Consider the following 19,798-nt stretch of genomic DNA (forward strand, 5'->3'; position numbering starts at 1 on the left):
TTTTCTCCCATAGACAGCTCTCTGGTCTTCATGTTGGTTTATCCTTTTAATAACAAATGCAGTCTTCACAGGCAAAACCCAGGACTCAAACTAAGAGTGGACATTCAGAGCTATTAATTGTTTAAACAATCAATCTAACAGGACAAACCTGGGCAACAAGAAACACCTGTCAGTCACGTGTTCCAATATTTTTGATCACTTGAAAAATGGGTGGGTTCAGAAAAAAAAAAGGTCTCATTCTTCTTCAAACCCACATGTCTTCAGTGTACAGCAAAAGCATAAGAACTGGCCTTGCCATTCCAGTACTTTCAGAGAGAACTGTATGTAGGACATGAAGCTTTAAAACCTTTAATATGATCCAAGAAAAAAACAGAATACACGAATTGTATGATTGTACAAACAATACAAAAAATATGCGTTGATGTTTAATCCCTACAACAGCTGCCCAAATCCAAGCACTGAAAACTTCCATGGGGATTATTTTCTGGCGGTCAGTTTCATTTATCCTGTGTTGTTGGAGGGAATATGGATGGAGGCAGGGGTTTCTGCATCCTGTGTGTATTGTACTTGTTATAAGATCCATTTGTTGTAGTTTTGTACAGCGATAAATCATGAATGTCCCTTCTAAGGATACTCTATGTGAGTATGAAAGAAAAGCTTTGAGCCTAGGGACCATGTTAAGAATGGGTGTACCAGTCATGATACACCATGTGATGTTATTACTCCTTGTGCCTTATGAGTACAGAGATTCTCTGTTAAATAAAAATGGGCTAGGAAGCCTGATGTAAACAGCAGAACATGTTGTTACAATTTAGTGGTCAGTCACTGTGTATGATCAGCTAGTTACCTTACTAATGACCTTTTTCAAAAAACAAGAAAAATTGGTTTTCTTTGCAGCCACTCTCTGTTTCATCTTATAATAACAATGTCAGGAATACTGACAGTGTACGATAGTTTATGAGATTACTCAGATATCTTTTGGTAAAGATTTCATTGTATCCTTGGGAAAATAGTTTTCATTCTCTTTCTTCATTTTAAATACAATCCAGAAAGTACACTTTTCTGTTGTCTCCTGAAAGCAAACAAGTATTGGCTGAGTATAAACGAGTTTAAATGCTGAACAATAAAGTGTAGACAATATGATTTATCAGTTGAATTAAGTGAGTTTAATTCAAACCTTAGTAACTGAAAAACAATCTGCCTATAAATAATGTCAGCTTGGAAAGTTCAGAACTAAGAAGCTCCAATAAATATAAATTTTTTTGTGTAAATTTGAATAATGTGTCTAACGTAGTACAGTTTCATGAACTATTCTTAAGAGGGTGTGTGGCACGGTATTTATTTATTTATTTATTTATTTAACAAATAAAGTGGTCCCTGGATGCAAGTTTGAGAGCCCATGCTTTAAGCCATAGGCGTAACCTAGGCTGGAGACGTGTCCCCACCTTTTGAGAGTGCCGTCTGGTAAAAATCTTTTATATTATAGCTCACAGAAACTGATCCAAATGCTTTCTAAAAATATCAGTTTAATCCTCTTACGGTGTTCCTCAGGGCTTGTCAGGAATAAAATGTCTCCTCTGTGATTAAACTCTCGCATCTGGATGTCTATAAATGAACAAGGCACGAGCATGTTTCTGTGAGGTTTCTTTTCCAGCTTTTCATGGTTTTGCCACGTTTTTTTTTTTTTTCCCCCATTGTGAAGACACAGTGCAGCTGATGTGAACCAAAGCATCCATCATTTGCGATCATTTATATTTTGGAATGTAAGAATTGAATTCATGTTAATACTAACCATGTTGTTCTGTCAGAAGATCAAGTGAGAATCATGAAACGCGTTTCGCATTTAATCAGGAATCGTGCAGCAGCGGGGTTTGCTTTTAGTGACAGTATTGCAATCTAAAGTAACCCTGTCTGTCTCCGTAAATCCTTTGCTTCTCACTGTTAAAGAAAGTCACTTAAACTGTTTGTATCGGTGGACAGAGTGTCCTGTAAGGGATTAGCCCATCAGACTAGGAGGATTAAACATGTACAGAGTGGCACAGGGTCAGGAGATTTGAGGCAAGGAACCCAACACAGATGCATAGGACACTTCTTTGAGTTAGTACACTCCAGTACACACCCTGTTAGCCATTTGGTTAATCACCAAGTGGCTCTTCAAGCTTGTAGTGGAGCCTATGTTCAAGGTTTCTCTTTGAATCTCTATGAAAGAAGGTTGTTTTTGGTCTCTTCTGGTTATTTAGTCCATGTTTTTGAGGTGAAAGGTGTAATATTAGCAGGGCTGGGCAATTAAGGCCAAAATCTTATCACAATATATCATAATATAACATTTTCATGTAATGCTATATTTGTAATTGTCACTAATTGTGAAGCCTTTTTTTGAACCCTGAAAGAAAAGCCTAGTCTTGTGCAGAGTAGATCATTTTTTTTCTTAATTATGACTCTAAAATGTAACTATAACATGAATAAAGAAATAAAAGCATTCGGTTTTTCATTCATCATCAAAACTGTCTTAACAGTCAAGAAAAACCTGAAAGAAATACCAAACCAATTGTACATCTCAGAAAATGTGGCCTTGTCTTTGTTTTCTGAGCACTATCATTTTTTTTTTCTCTTCATAATTTAAAGCTAGCTGACTGACTAGCACACTTGCATTATAACACGGTGTTATAACACAAGCACATGGCTAGATTTCTCGTTTCTCGTTTTTTTTCATGTCTTTGGAGTAGAAATCACACAACGGCTGTCAAAATGAATTTCACTATAAAAATGCTATTTGAATTTACAACATTTAAGCTTTCAAGGAGGAAAATCCACATTTGTTCACCTTTAACCCATACTCTTCCCCTTTTCTGTGTACTCTCCCTGCTCATATCTATCCCATTCATAAATTTAAGCATGAGTCTGTCATATTGTGTCTGGCGTTGGACAGCCAAAGTCCTGCACCACTGCATGATTCATTTTTATCATATATCACTTTTATCAATATTTATAGCCATTGCCCAAATGTACAACAGTGTCAGTGAAACGTGGGGAAAGCTACCATATAAGCACTATGCTATGAAACTGCAGGATTCTCACTCAGAACATCTGCGTGCCAATGCTGGGCCTTTGAACAAGGCCCTGAACCCTCAACTGCTCAGTTGTATAAATGAGATAAATGTAAGTCGGTCTGGATAAGAGCGTCTGCCAAATGCCGTCAATGTACTTATGCGAGAGAATGGAAAAAAGAATGGAGACGGCGTATAAAACAAGTGCAGCATAATGGTACATTTGTTTTTTTTTTCCAAATATGCCTGGTGTCACTTGTTAAAATGGATTTTTAACTGCTGTGCATGATCCACATCTTGTGTTGAAAAAAATGCTCCAGAGTGTCTGTGAGTTGGCTGTAAATTCTCAAAGCAGCTAAGGGTAAGGCCTGGTTTATCTTTGTGTACTTGCAAGAACATGAATGTTCCACTATTGGTGCAGAAAATAGAAGCATGAACAAAAGTCTCACATTTCACTGCAGAAGGTTCGTAGACACAGCACAGAGAATCACTACTTGTAGGTTTTAAGTAACTCATACAGTGCTTAGTACGTAATAAAAATGACTACATCGGGGACAGTTTGGGATAGATCAGATTTCCGTCAAAGAGGAGCGTTGAAAACGTTAAAAGAGAATATATAATAAACCCCGCCTTCTGAACACCATCTCTAAAAACTAGCCCTAGAAGTACATTTTCATGGTCATGTAAACCTGCAGTACATTCTGTTAGAACATACTTTATGTAAATATTTCCTTTTAGAACATGATTCTTCCTTAGATGCGACAACAGCCTTGTGTTGGAACACTGCTTTTTTTATTCACACAAATATTTAAATGTGAGCTTCCACTTATTACTTCTTGCTGTTTCCTAACTGCCCCTTGTTTATTGGAGAGTGAGTGTTGTCACCATACTGGTTTGGAGAACCTCCTTATTGGAGCCTTTAAACATACAGGCAGTGGGATTCTTATCTTTGCGCAGCATGGAGATTATCTGATGTACATAACTCTTGCTTTCATTTCTAAACTGGTATATCAGATGTTCTGTTCTTGGTCAGAATTGTACAAATGATGGGATTGTACATGTATAGTATATTTTTGTTTTAAATTTCCTTTTCATCAGTCAGCGATGAATAGCTGTTTTTGGGCTTCAAACACACTCTTGTTTTCAAAGAGCTTTTAGCAGTATGATGTTTAATCTCGTATTCAGTAGGGATGTGCGTTGTGTCTAATTTTAATATTCGCATTTCTTTTAGATATTAAAAGGATAATGAAAGGATATTCGTTTAATCACTAGAACAGCAAAAACTATTTTGATTGTGGTGTAATGGTGTCATTTATCCACTGCTCTTAGACTTTCATCTTGTCAAAAGACCAGTGGTCTTTTGGCGGTGTTTGAGGTTGACAGACATAATCGATAGAAATACTGAATAGAAATATTAAACACACAGCAAAAGCTTTACTGAATGTCAGCTCATGCATTCATGATTTTGATAATTCTGTGAACTAAACACCAATGAAAGGCACTTTTTCTTTTCTCCTTTTATTTGAAAGTGACACTGAACAGAACCATCACAAAGGAGAACAAGAGAAACATAATACTCTCGAAATGGCAACAATATGAAAAGAAGATATAAAAAGTAAATATTAAAACACTCTGTTCAGCTTCAAGTTTCAGGAATCCAAATGACAGAAGTACCTATCTTTTTAGATACAAGTTCGTCATCTTGTAATTGGGCTGATGCCTGACTGTTGCGGGGAGTTTCACAGAGTCACACTCCTCTGTGCTTGTTTTTGTTTTTGGTACAGCTCACTGCTAGTAGCTCCTAGCTCTAACTTTAGTCACTTACATCAGCTGCTGAAAGGTGGCTTTTGTAACGTTGGCGATATTGATGACGATATAGGAAAATATCTACCGATAGACATTTTTCAAATCGTTCTAAGATATGCATATCACACAGCCCTACTTGCACACCACAACAGGGCTGCTCTCTGCATCAAAATATTGCCAGGTGTAACTTCTTTTAGTCATATATTCTCACTGATGACATGTGGGTGTAATTAATACTAGTTGATACTAGCGTCTCAAACAGGTGTATTCACACACACACACACACACACACACACACAATTAAGGAGCACTTTACATGGATTGAATTTGCTGAATGTGCAGCAGAAGGAATCATTCCTGCAGTATGGGCAGGAAATGAAGAACCTGCTCCACCATACCTAACTGAAGGCAGTCACGGTTATATCATTGGCTAACACCAGCTTGAATAGTTTTTTTCTTGTGCTATCGCCTCCAATTGTGTTACACACAACTGTTTTTATTCATTTCCTTCTCTGCCTTGTCTCTTGCTGTTACTTGTTCAGACACTTGGAAAGCTATTACTGTCTCTGTGTTAGAACCTAAAGTCTGGTTTATGCTTTGTCAGAGCTGCTGCTGGAAATTATGATTCTTATGAATTTAACTTTATAAAAAAGAAAAATGCTTGCATAACTCTTCCCCAATACATCCCTTATTACGATCTAAATTTGAACACTCATTCTAACTTATAGTTGTAGTCAGAGCTTACGTTGCATTGTCAGTCTATTAGTCCCAGCTGAGAAACAGAATTCATTTTTATTTCTAAACCATGTAGAATAAAGTTAAGAAAGAGAATCATCGCTAAATTCTACATGAATTTAGAGGAATAATCTACGATTAGATGATATCTGATTACTAGTGTATATCCCAGTAAATTATGAGCTTATCATTAGACTTAAATTACATGCCATGATGTTAGCATGAGCAAGGGCCAGGGCTTAACTGATGGACACGCTGTCAGAACGTGACATTGTGCTCATCTGTCTGACAACAACTAGTGAGAGAACCAACATCTCAATAAATGTATTGTTTTAGGTGTTGGGTTTTAAATGAGAGACTGGTAGAGCAGGGGTCAGTAGTTAGATTTGACTTGGTACCCTAACCTTTGACCATCTCTCTACAGGCTTGATAATGGGCTGCGTCAAAAGTAAAGAGGACAAAGGACCATCGCTGAAGTACCGACCAGATGCTTCTAACCCTACCCCTGTTCCCTCCCACATGGGCCACTATGGGCCAGACCCCACCCAGATGGGCCAATCACCTGCCGTCAAGGGTCCCAACAGCAGCTACAACAGCCATGCCTCCACCATCACTCCATTTGGTGGCTCGTCATCCGTCATCACTCCCTTCGGTGGAGCCGCTTCTTCTTTTTCCACGGTGACCGTGAGCAACCCCTTCCCTGGTGGCGTCACAGGTGGGTGGTTGAGGATTGTTATCTTGTAAAATATAAATCAGACCATATGAGATATTGTAAGAAACTGTTAACTGTTCAGCTCCTCTATTCTGTTTGGCTCGATTTGCTGTCTCCATTTGTTTGTCTTCTTTCAAAGGCAGCACAAAAGCATCTGTCTTCTAAGGTTTTGGTCATGTCATTGCGTGACATGTGATGTCACAGTGTATAACAGCTGCCATTTTGAAGACTGAATAGAGGATAGACCGCATGTTATTGTGTATATGCTTCATTAAGAACATTTATTTTCATTTATTCTGATAGTGGACTACTCTAATACACTTAACTACATACAGTCTTCAACAAGCAACAGTGCAGCAGTTCCTCGCTGTCATGCGTCCCGTATTCTATCTAGCTACATTGTGTGACACCTGGGAAGTTTATCTCCACACAAGTATTTCTAACATTACAAAAAGTCAGTTTACCCTTCCTCTAATGACAGAGTTTTTTTCTCCTCCTGATGAAACACTGATTTTCTTTACCCACCTGGACATGAAGAGATGGTAGACTTCTGTTTTCTTAAATATTTGGGCCACTCTCCAGAATAGGGAGTGGGTTTGTGTATGAGTCAGCATCAGCAGTTTGCGGGGAAGTACGTAAGGATCACAGTCTATTTTATCGACTTTTATTGTTTATCGTTAAGTGATGTTAGCCTTCTTTACCCCTCTAGTTATGTTCAAGTTTTGCACTGAAGCCAGAAATTTGTCCCCAAATATGGCTTCCACAAAAGAAAAATCACATGACTGAAATGCTAGAATATAAAGCTCGTATTATTTTTGTATTTTTTTTCTCCTTGCAAAGCGCAAAACTTGCGTTTGAAAATGGACCTGCTCTAAAAATATTCTTCAAATTTAATTTTAATGTCAGTGCCCACATTTTCTAACATTTTCCACAGTATTCTTCTTGTTACTTCATGGTAACAGCCTGTCATATGTGAGATGGGAGATTACCAGATGATTTTAACAGTCATTTTAGTCTGTGCAACCTGACCTGAAAAGCAGTGTAAAGCCCAGATAATAATTAATTGGGAAAGGTATGTGAAGGCAAAATCGAGGGAATATTGATATGGCAATACACTCAGGCTTAGTTCAATTTCCAGGAAGTTATTAGGACAGCTCATATGTAAACAGGAGTGAATGCCAAGAAAGAGGATGGCGTCTTTATTATATTACACACCAGCACGTTTTGATGTAGGTGTTTTAAATGTTTCGCGTGGTAAGGAATAATAGATGGAAAAGTCCAAAGTTGATGAAAAAGAAGAGCAGAGGAAAGAAGAAAAACGTAAATTGTGCAAAATGGAAATTGTAGTGATACAGAAATGAAGCAGTTGTTAGCCATTTGTGCCAAAGATGAAATTCCTCATCGGGTGAAATGGTACATGCCATGATTGATTAGTGAAGAGTATAAACACAGTATACACGCAGGAGACAAATCGCATTTATATCAACTTTAATGTGGATTAGTACTCAGTTTGCTTGCTCATTTGCTCAAGAATTCCCCAAAGTAGGACTTTAATACTGTTACATCAGCATTTAAATTTTAAATTTATACCTTATGGAGACCAGAATTTATGCAAATGACTCCATTGACGCAAATCCTGTACTGAAATGTCACGCTTGCTTTCAGTTGTGTGGAATAAAGAGTGATGCTAATGCGATTTGTTTCTGTTCAGTTTTCTCTGTGAGAATCACTTCATTTCTTCAGGCAAGTTTGTGAATAGCTCTATTGATACTGCTTGTCTCTTTTCAGCACTTTTCAGTGGAATATTTGTTGTCATGTCATGTCTGCACCCAAAAAGAAACTGCTGATAACTAAATCTTTGTCTGACATCTATAAACTTCTCATAGATTGCATTCATTGTATTTAGCAAGTGAATTTGGCCTTTTTGTGCCCGGGGATAAGGGAGATGCAGTCATAGCGTTGCCATTTACAGTTTTCAAGTCTGAAATTCTTCACAGGAGAGAGGGCCTCACTATGTCTCTGAAATAGCTGTAAATTTTCACTATAAACCAAATGTTTTCAGTCCTACGAAGCTGAGACTTCCACAAGGGAATGATCGTGGTGTTCGTTGTAACTATTTCGTACGCTAACATGGGAAAACACACCAGCATAATAGTCTGATAATACCCATCACAGCACACGCACCATGTCACTATCTACAATGCTACTAGCTGTATCTGTTTAGTGCTTCAAATATCTATATCTGTATTTGGAGTTAAACCCACAGTGGGTGTGGCCTACAGTGGAAGGGTTTTTGTATGTGTGTATGGGGGATTGGAATTCAATATGAGCAATTACCATTTTCTAATGAATTTAGCTGGTTCTATTTCCCAAAATATAAAGAAACTAGTAGCCTTATTTAATCCAGCGTGACCTTGACCAGGCAGTTACTAAAGATGAATGAATGAATACTATAAATGCATCCATCGCATGTTAATGAACATGGCTTTTGTTTGTCCCGAGAGCTTCATATCTGACCACACCATGATAGTAAAACCTCCTAGGTCCTATGGTTTCCCAGTGCCGATGCACACCTCCTATTCATATCTGCATTGTATTAGTTAAAAACACGTTATATGTTCGTTCTGAATAGTGCGTTCATATTTGGGTCCATTCCAAGCTGATACTAGAATGTGGAAAGGAAAACATGCCTAGTGAGGAAATACTGATTCGTTAAAACATTTATGCCATGATTAGTGAAGAGTATAAACCCAGTAGACACGCAGGCGACAAAACGCATTTACACTCACCGTCAACTTTATTAGGAACACCTTTACATTCATGCAGTTATCTAATCAGCCAATCATGTGGCAGCAGTGCAACGCATAAAATCATGCAGGTACAGGTCAAGAGGTTCGCAACAAAGAGGTTTGTTCACAACAAACATCAGAATGAAGAAAAAGTGTGTTCTCTGTGACTTTAATCGTGGCATGGTTGTTGGTGCCAGATGGGCTGGTTTGAGTATTTCAGAAACTGCAGCTCTCCTGGGAATTTCACACACAAGAGTCTCTAGAGTTTACACAGAATGGTGTGGGGGGGAAAAAAAAAGAGTACACATGCACTCCTCCTATTCATATCTGCATTTGTATTAGTTAAAAACATGTTTTCTGTTCATTCCAAAAAGTGCATTCATATTTCGTTACATCCAATGTGATACTAGACCTCACAGATTATGTATCTGTTGTTTCTCTGGTAAAAATAAGGATAGCAATCATTGAGAGAGTCAAGAGCAGAGGTCTAGTTCAATGAGAGATAATCTGGTGTTCTGGGTGGGTGGGTTTATTCACTCTGATGTAATCTGGCCCACTGGGTTTCACCTGTCAGTCTAGGCCCATCCATCACAGTGAGGACGAGCTGTTTATGTAACTAGAGGCAAGGAAAAGTCTATTAGTAACTGATTTCACTCAGTAATTCTATGAGTATCCCCTATGGGCTTTTATAAATCCTCAACTAAACTGTATTATATCAAAGATTGGAAACATTATGCTTCAAGTCTGAGACTTGAAATAGTTTTTACCTCTCCAGATAATTTTGTTGAATTGTATGCAGTTTGATTTCAGCTTTGAGTCCATTATGGTGATTGTGAATCCACACTGTTTTTTAGGTGGTGTGACCTTTTTTGTGGCCTTATATGACTACGAAGCTAGGACATCTGATGACCTCTCATTCAAAAAAGGCGATCGATTTCAGATCATCAACAACACGTGAGTGCATAGCTCTTCTATCTGTGATTAAGGCTGTATTAGTTGGTTTTTCTGCTTTGGCCTGAAAGATGATCCAGCAGCCTGAACTGAATTTGACAGGATTTTGGATTTTTTTTAATCTGCCATTGCCTTGCAGCCTGGTACAGAAGGATATCTGGGTTAACGCTTGTCTTTATTGGGCCGGCCGTTCAGTCAGCCATCCAGTTTGTCTCTTAATAACAGCATGATGGATGATATCACTTTACTGATCATGTTGTTTTATCTAAATGCTTTGAATACCCAGGGTTCACTGCATTTATTTTTCTTAGTGCTGATATCTTGGCCAGCTCGGGCTTGTTAACATTGCAGGGCTGTCTGTGTATGTATATTAATGCTGTTTCTGTGCTGGCTCACTTCAACAGAGAAGGAGACTGGTGGGAGGCTCGTTCCATCAACACAGGCAAGAAAGGCTACATTCCCAGCAATTATGTGGCCCCTGCAGACTCCATCCAGGCTGAAGAGTAAGATGCTCCTCTCCTCCTGCTCTCATGTCATGAGCTGCCTCTTCTGCCCTCACTGTAATTAAGAGTGTGTGATCGGCATCACACTGCAGCGGCCAGGCGCTCGCAAAACGCCCAGGAGTACACATGACTACATAACAAAAGGGCCTCTTTCTCTCTATCACTCCACTCTCACATTAAGCTTTTCCACTGGATGCATTAATGCACTCTGTCACTGTTCTGTCCTCCCACTGAACAGGAAAAGAGGAGGAGAGAAATCATGTGTGAACCTTTTAGCTCTTTCCAAGTGCATTAAAGCATGACACTGGAGAGATGTGGTAATGAACCAGTCCAGTAGACAGCTTCTATTTTTCTTATTTCTATAAGTTGTTATTTGTAAAACTGAAGCTGCTTCTTGCAGAGCTATTTAAAAGAATTTAAGTGTCAACTAATTCTCTCATAAGCCCATGAAGCTCATGTTAAGAGATAATCACACTATCAAGCCCATTTCTTTGAACAAAAATGAACAGATGTGCAATGTAAAGATGGAGACGATGATAATGCAAGTCAGTATATAAACTTAGTAGTGATTGATACATATATAGATTATTTGGCAATTGGGTTTTTAATTCACATAGATGATAATGACTGAGTTTTTTTAATTCACTTTTATGAAGAGTTATTTCCACCCTTCTGTATGACCACACTGCATGCTAATAGTAGTTTTGTAGTTTAAATGATTAATGCTGAAGGAGAGAACTTGGTGATAAATAATGAACACTGCTTGTATTTTCATAATTTTTTTACAAGGCTGTGCACATACAGTTTTATCAGTTTAGTGCACATGCAATTTTATCAGTAACTTTTACCTTTACCTCACATGCATGTATATTTCACTGTTCTGTAAGCTCCCAAGAGTTCAACATTGCAGCCAGTCTGTTAATTTCCTTGTACGTTTTCTTTTCTTTTCTTTTTTTTTTTTTTTTTAAACAGATGGTACTTTGGGAAAATGGGACGCAAAGATGCTGAGCGACTGTTACTGGTTCCTGGAAACCAGCGAGGGACGTTCTTGGTCAGGGAGAGCGAGACAACGAAAGGTGAGGCTCAGTCTGTACTGATTTTTAACTTTGATATGCAACACTGTAAATATGCTACAGCAGTGGCATTAGCATGGTGTGTGGTGCGTAAACGTTTTGTTTGTAAGAATGTGTGTGAATTCTTTCTTTCTGACAGGAGCCTACTCTCTCTCCATACGTGACTGGGATGACATGAAGGGCGACAATGTGAAACACTACAAAATCCGCAAGCTTGATAACGGTGGCTACTACATCACCACAAGAGCCCAGTTTGAGACACTGCAGAAACTGGTCAAACACTACACAGGTATGGCATCATCGCACAACAGCTTAGCAGTACATTAAACATGAATTAAACGTTTGTGTACTGTATATTTTATACAATATTTATATTGTGCAGGTTAGCTTTACTATTTCCAAAAAAAAACATAAATATAAATTTAAAAAATGTTCTCAGCTTCTCAAAGTCAGTATGACCCATGAACAGTGCATCCATTGCTAAGTAGTAAACAAAACACAAGCATTAAACCTCCCTCACTTCCCTTAGACGTGCACTTGACAGTCCACTTTTGTGCTGAGTCAGAGTTTTTATTTTGCCTCCTCACTGTAGAAAAGAAAAAGAAGAAGAAAAAAATGGAAGTGAGTAAGGAGTTGATTTGGAAAAAAGAAAAAAACGTGGGTTTCCTCCAGTTTCTCTGGTTTCCTCCCGCCACCCGAAAATGTTAGTAGGTGCATTGGCTATGTTAAAATTGCCACTAGGTGTGAATGAGGGTATAAATGTGTGTCTGTGGTGCCCTGTGAGGGACTGGCATCCCACCCAGCGTGTAGTCCTGCCTCACACTCATTGTTCCTGGGATAGGCTCCGGATGCATTGTGACCCTGACCAGGATAAAGTTGGTGGATGGATGGATGAAATGTTGTTTGCTTTAACCCTGGCTATTATTCGGATGCCTGTAATCCCAGAATTTGCTTAACTAATGAAATTTCCTACTGTGTTGTTCATTGCAAGGTGTTAATGTTGATCTAAAGCTGAAGATATATGGGTTGGTGGGTTGTTCCATCGTTTCAATATTCTTAGTCAGGGTTTTTAGTGTTTGATGCAGCCCGCTCCATCCATTAAGACCACAGTATGTAACAGGCGTTAAAGTGTAAGACACTTAGCCCTGTCCTGCTGAGCTGTGATTAGAAGATGCTGTCTCAAGAGTGTCAAGTCTTAATGGGGACATATCTTGGATTATTTATATGTTGTGGAGCAGGAAGCTGTAGCAAGCATAACAGAATATTGGAACTTGAGAAGCAGTTTGGAGACAGGATTAAGCATACAGTGGGGCCAGAAGTTTGACACCACTAGTTAAAATGCTTCTGTTTGGCATTCTTTTTCAATTTAACAAAAAGGTTTTCATTACAAAAGATGTCAGCAATAATTTGAGTGAAAAGTAGAATCTTCATAGAATCAGAATTTCTTAGTATTTGGTATGTCGCTTTTCACTTTGATGACAGTGTGCACTCGAGCTGACACAGACTTCACAAGTTTGTGTAAAACATGATGATCCATGTTAGATCCATCAGTGTGTCGTCTGAACATGTGCTCCAGTGAAGGGATAAGACTCACGGAACATCTGATCTTTTGTACAAAGCAGTTTACCTGGTCAATATCACAAATGTGCTTAAATTTAAATAGTGACACAGAAACAGGGCAGCATCTTGAATATGGCCTTTCGCACTGCGGGAACCTTTTCATAGTACCTGAACTAATTGTGGAACGACCCACTTTTTAGCGTTTTCGCACCTCCGGAACTGGGTGCGATTTTTAGTCCCGGACTGCCTTTTTCGAGAACCAAATTAGCTCCTACTCCGGAGCAGGGTTTAACCAGCACAACTGGTACTATCCGTGACGTAAGTAGACGTTGATTGGCCAAACACGTATGAAAACGCCCTCACCCGCCATGATTTAAAACGCCGTGTAAACATACTGTAGTGTCGACTTATTTCACAAGTATGGAGAACAGCGATAGATGGACGCGAGACACAACAAAAACAAAAACTCCGTTTGTTTACGTTGTTCTTCTTTGTTTCCGTTGTTGAACGCCGCGCACAAATGACGTCGTTGTCGACCGGCTTACGTCACTTCCTAGTGGCCGCTGTCAGTGTGAATATAACCCTTTAAACAGTACTGGGACATAGTTCACGCAAAATCGCCCAGTACTTTAGTACTGTAAATTTAGTTCTTGACCTAAAGCGGTGCGAAAGGCCCTAATATGGAGTAGTCAAAATATTGCACATTTCCTTATTTTATTTATTTATTTTTTTAGAATTTTCAAAATTCTAAAACTTTGTTAATTTCCAGTATAAATGTAAAAAGAAAATCTCAGATTTTCAGTGTGGTTTCAGCCTTTTGGAACCCACTGTGTTTAAAGTTCAAAATTTATTTAAAAAAAAAAAACACTCGAATGGTTTCTGTATTACAGGGAAAAAATGACAGAATAACCCAGCAGTTTGAAGGTATTACGGTCGCTGTGACTGCTCTAAATGGTAACTGGTAGTCCACGTGTAGCTTCTCTATCAGCCCAATCAACACATTATGAACACACAGAATACACACTTGCAGTTAAGAATTTCACTGCAAGTATTATAACTCTCCCTTTACATGGCACAGAACCTGAACTTGAAAACACAAATATTAGAGTAATGCATTTTAAAAGGCACATAGTATAAATTCCACTCATTGCTCTTTATTTAGCCTCCAGAGAACTGACTGTGTTTACACACTTTATCGCAACCCACTGTTTAATATTTGTGTCTGTGTGTAGAGCATGCAGACGGACTCTGTTATAGGCTCACTACAGTCTGTCCGACTGTGAAGCCTCAGACTCAGGGCCTGGCTAAAGATGCCTGGGAGATCCCACGTGAATCGCTTCGCCTGGAACTCAAACTGGGCCAAGGCTGCTTCGGAGAGGTCTGGATGGGTAAGAGTTAAACACACACTGCGTTTTTTTTTTTTTTTTTTTGGCCATCCTTTATAGTGATCAGGGTTTAAACAGCTCTACTTTTGAGGGCATAATGAGTAGTCCTGCTTCTACATTCCCATTGATGTTTAAGAACAAAAGCTTTGCAAATCTTATGGTGTTAAGAACTTCAGTGAAAGGCTGAGGATGGCTGATCTCATGAATATTCATAGTGCTCATTGTTCTTTTCATTCCTTCACGCATTTTAAGCCATTGTCAGGTCTCATTAATATTTAAATGACTTACTATTGTGATTTTGCACCCAACATGGAAAAAATACCAGTTTGACTGCTTTCTCCAATGCCTAAGATGTTGGGAGGATTTTTATTGTGGCACAACAGAGATTAGAAAATAAAGTTCTATATAAAATATGTATTCTACATAAAGTTGCTTCTCACCGCTTCTTTGCTAGAGAACATTAAAACTTAACATACATGAGGCCATCAGATTCGTACATTAACATAACAGTCTACTTTGGGGTGCCCAAACCTTTTCCAATGGGGGCCAGATTAGACCTCATCACAATACCTGAGGGCCTGTGCGTGCGTGCGTGCGTGTGTGTGTGTGTGTGTGTGTGTGTTTGTGTGTGGCTGTATGTATACGGACTTTTTCTAGAACTCACAAAAGGTTTTCCATGCTTAATGGTTTACAGCTCTTTTGAACTTACCCCTTCTCACTGTTGACTTTTTTCACTTTTTTTTGGCTGTAGCCATGAGTAAATATTCTGTAAATTAATTTGCTGGTGTAGTCAGAGGGCGAAAGAAGGCTCTCACAATTTATCATTTAGCTAACTGTGTTGCCACAGAGTGCTGCCTGGTGAAAGGAAAAATTGCAGTGTGTTGGCCGGGTGCCACCTATCATACATTTTAAGAGAGGAGCCCCGGGCCAGTTAACATCTGTCCACGGGCCGCATTTGGCCCTGGGCCCGGACTTTGGACACCCCTGGTCTACTTCAAATAGCCCTCAATAATCCACACAAACATTACAGCCTCACTTGCTGTGCATTTAAACTACATGTCCCAAGCTTAGCAATGTTTATAATGAGCTGTTTGAGGCTCAGTGTGGCTGTCTCTGGAGGAGTGTGATTTAGTAAACACATCTTACCTCTTTCATCGCCACTCTCAAAGCCTACCCTGCAGCAAGCCCTGTTGTACCACATGAGATTATGCAATCCCAGGAATTTTTCTCTGCACACAGCACTCCAACTTGAGTAGAACTGATTGTCAGGTTCAAACATGCTTTAGCGGTTCAGTGGAAATTCATGGGCGTCATAAAGTATGCTCATTCAGTCGTAGCAATTAGATGTAGAAAATGGGATTTAGAATGACCATCTTGACCTCTGAGAATTGCCTGTGTTATAGGGGAAGGGTTCCATTCCAGCTCCAGGCTATGTACTTTTTTTCCCATTTTTGTGGTCCCTACATGTTTAGCAGATAATTGGATGGTTGTGATTACTGGTTTTGCAAGTTTCAGGAACTGAGACTTGACTAAAAACTGTATTTAAATTCCCCATACACACATTTTGTGAGTTATATATAAGGAATAAAATGCAACAACAAGCTGTTATAATAAAATATTCCAAGACTGGGTGGTGTGATGCAGCTGTTAACACCCCACAGTGGATTATTTCCCAGTAACAGCTTGTAGTGAGTTCCCAAATTTATAATTTGTTAATGAACATGTCATACTTTTAACCATTTATATTTACATTTAATTTTGTGGAACATCCACAAATAAACTATAAACAGTCATTTTCTCACCAGGCTCTCGTTTTCTCTCTCTTGCCGATAATATATGGAATAAAATTTCTACTGAAATTCTTCTCTTCAAAATGCAACTTGTCATGTTACTGAGAAACAGAAAAGTCCCCTGTCCTGGAGAAAACTTACTGACCCTTACAAAGCTGTTAAATAAGCATCTCATTACAGAACGCTTTAGATTACTGTGCATCGTTTACCAAACAAGTCTCTGTGAATGAATTGTTACTATAGAAATGATACCTGATCAGCTCGTTACTATAAACCTATCATATGAATTATGGCTGGAAATACTGTCAGAGCTTATGTTATAGGAAGTTACTCAACAACTTCTCCACAGATTTCACCTGGGCTGTCGTAGAAAGCAATGTATCATTTCACTATACCTATTTCTTTTAGTATGTAAAAATGGCAGTAATCTCAAAGCAGTAGCTGCGATGCACCTGTAGTGATAACACTAGTTCTGTTAGTTGTTATAAAAACTGGATAAATGACAATTTGACTCCACTTGCTTTTGAATGATAGCTATGTTTGCATGCCTCATGGCTTTGCATATAATTTATTTAATTGTATCTCTTGCTCTCCCTCTCTCTATTCCCTGGTTTAGGCACTTGGAACGGTACTACTAAGGTGGCGATTAAGACGCTGAAGCCTGGCACCATGTCCCCCGAGGCCTTCCTTCAGGAGGCACAGATTATGAAGAAGCTCAGGCATGACAAGCTAGTGCCTCTGTATGCCGTCGTGTCTGAGGAACCCATTTACATTGTGACTGAGTACATGGGCAAAGGTAATACACAAAGGATGTGCTCTGTAATTAGTATTAATACAGTGTGAGAATTTTAATGCGCAGGTGTAGCCGTCTAGACTTTGGCAGGGGTCATTAAGAGGCAGTCTGTGCACCACATAATAATAAATATTGCATTGTATGTGGGTGAGTGAATAGGTAACTAAAACTGTGTCCCTAGCTCTATGTTCACTCTAGCATAGGACAAGTGAGTTGCTTGTTGCGTAAAATGTGACTCCTGTGGGTGTGGAGTGATAGCTCGCGAGCGTGCACTGACCATCATCCTGTTCCGATTGGTCCGAGAAATCATTTGAACATATCATTTGAATTTTTCACTTCACAGCATCATACCTATTTTGCATAGAACTGAGGAAAATATGCATATTTCAAATGTCATACTGTTGCTTTGCTGCTTGCCGCTGTCGCTGAAATCACAGCCTTGTATCGCGAGCGTATGTAGAAAATGAATGATCACTTTGTCTCTTGCTAAGGTTAGCATCGGTTTAGGGATTCCTAACCCGATATATTGATAGAGTTCAGACATCTGTTTAAACATGGCTTTGTTTAACAGATATAAATGAAGGTTATAACATTTGAGAGTTTGGCTTGGTTGCATTTAAATAATACCAGAATGTTTTTTTTAAAAAAAAAAGTCCCTGTGATGTAATGGTTGGTTGTGTCTCCCCCAGGGAGTTTGCTGGATTTCCTAAAGGAAGGCGAAGGTAAATACCTCAAGCTTCCCCAGCTAGTGGACATGGCAGCACAGGTAAGAGTACATCACACCCTCTGTTCCTTCTTTAGCAAAATGGTTCCCTGAACCATTCACTGCCTTTAGTTCCTTCTCTCTACGCTTTTCCCATTTTGCGGGCCTGTCATGTCTCCAGCTGTTTACTGCTACACGTGTCACCAGTCACCTGTCTAGTTTAGCTCTGAGGGATGTCTGGCAGAACTTTCTTTCCCTGTCTGCCTGTCACAACTATTAATGTGCTGTGGCATTTTGCCATCTTCAGGTCCTGTCCATTCCCAGGAGCTCTCATCCTCATTTCCACTTAACGCTTGGAGCACTTAACCTCCTCTCCTGAGGGACCACTTCACTTTAATGTGCCAGCGAAGATTTGCTCTTTGCTCTTAAACCAGCATATTCCCCTCCATCTTTTTTTTTTCTGTCTGTCTATTGCTCTCTTCTCTTCAAGCTGCTGTCACAAACCATACTGTCTTAATTAAGCCTTCCAGCGTTCTGTCTTGTCTCTGCCACAGAGAGGAGTTTTTGTTGGATAAACATAAATCATTTGGACAGCTCCTTAAATGAGTGCATGTCAGTGATGCACTGGGAATTTGACTAACATTTCCAATGTCTTTTTATTCCTCACTCTCGCTCTGTCATGGCCGGTAGCAGAGCTATTTAAGTTCATTTCCTAATCAGCTGAACTACCTTTGGATTTGGTAATTGTCCTAATGGAGGTTATTTGTGTCCTTAATTAAACTACTAATGTCCTTGACTGTAATTGCTAATGTGTTTTCCTTAATGCTACCATCTTTTCCTTGAAGGAATCTTGATTCTCTGTGATCTCCTGCAGATCGCTGATGGCATGGCCTTCATCGAGAGGATGAATTACATCCACAGAGACCTGAGGGCAGCCAACATCCTAGTGGGAGAAAACCTGGTTTGCAAGATCGCTGATTTTGGCCTGGCCAGGCTGATTGAGGATAACGAATACACTGCTAGACAAGGTCTGTGTGTGGTTGCGTAAAGCGTTTTTAGACTGCTTTAATGAAACTCACTTGTAAACTGGTGTGTTCACTGTGTTACAAGTATTCACCCCCCTTGAACTGTTCCACATTTTGTACTGTTGCAGCTTGGAACTGGAAGCGATGTTATTGGGATGGATCTACACAAAATAGCCAGTAATACAGAAGTGGGTGGGAAAATGCAATATAGTTTGCGAAATTATTCATAAATTAAAAAAAAACATAAATGTTGTGATTGCATAAATATTTGCCCCTCATTGGTGTGAACTTTGAAATTATTCATTGGGGGTAATTAGTGTGTGCAATTAAAGTTTCGCATGATCTCTATATAAATGCACCTGTTCTTTCCATGGTGGTGAATACTTATACAATCCTAAACTGTATGTTTAGTTGCAAAATTATTTACAAATATATTGACCCCCACTTCAGTATCATGGGCTATTTTTGTGTAGATTCATGACATATAATCCCAATAAACTCCATTTCATTTCCAAGTTGTAACATTACAAAATATAGAAAATTTGCATGGGGGGGTGGGTAAGGTGAATACTTGTGCACTCTACATGTGCAAGAGCTATGTGAAATATAGAGGGGGCCTCAAGGGCTTCAAGATTCTGGGCTTAATGTGTGCGGAGTGTTTGTGTGGGAAGATTCTGGCAGCTAAATAAATGCGTTTATATGTTTTATATATGAGAGAGAGAAGTAGTCTAATGCAGCACTCTAAATGTTTTGTAAGCATAAACCAGGCTTATGCCTGTAGCTTGATGTCTGTAGCTGAAGAAAAGTGCTCCCAGCTTCAGCTCACTTTGTGTCACTGTATCCCCAAATGCCCCCTGCTGGAAGACCTGATAGCCTGATTAGAGCTTTGATTTGCTGTCTGGCTCTCTTGCTTCCTCCACCCTGGA

The 19,798-nt window shown here is 39.2% G+C and overlaps 1 protein-coding gene across 1 annotated transcript in view; it reads left to right on the forward strand.

Annotated features, from left to right (window-relative positions):
• The window catches only part of yes1 (YES proto-oncogene 1, Src family tyrosine kinase), a 38,411-nt gene that overhangs the window by 12,010 nt on the left and 6,603 nt on the right, over nt 1-19,798 (forward strand). The window contains exons 2-10 of the mRNA XM_026936345.3: nt 6,013-6,303; nt 9,944-10,043; nt 10,445-10,543; nt 11,516-11,619; nt 11,756-11,905; nt 14,409-14,564; nt 16,968-17,147; nt 17,834-17,910; nt 18,722-18,875. Coding sequence (XP_026792146.1) covers nt 6,021-6,303; nt 9,944-10,043; nt 10,445-10,543; nt 11,516-11,619; nt 11,756-11,905; nt 14,409-14,564; nt 16,968-17,147; nt 17,834-17,910; nt 18,722-18,875 — 1,303 coding nt within the window. The 5' untranslated portion in view covers nt 6,013-6,020. The remainder of the gene's footprint in view (nt 1-6,012; nt 6,304-9,943; nt 10,044-10,444; nt 10,544-11,515; nt 11,620-11,755; nt 11,906-14,408; nt 14,565-16,967; nt 17,148-17,833; nt 17,911-18,721; nt 18,876-19,798) is intronic.

Source organism: Pangasianodon hypophthalmus, chromosome 4, assembly GCF_027358585.1.
Source record: "Pangasianodon hypophthalmus isolate fPanHyp1 chromosome 4, fPanHyp1.pri, whole genome shotgun sequence".
NCBI classification, from domain to species: domain Eukaryota; kingdom Metazoa; phylum Chordata; class Actinopteri; order Siluriformes; family Pangasiidae; genus Pangasianodon; species Pangasianodon hypophthalmus.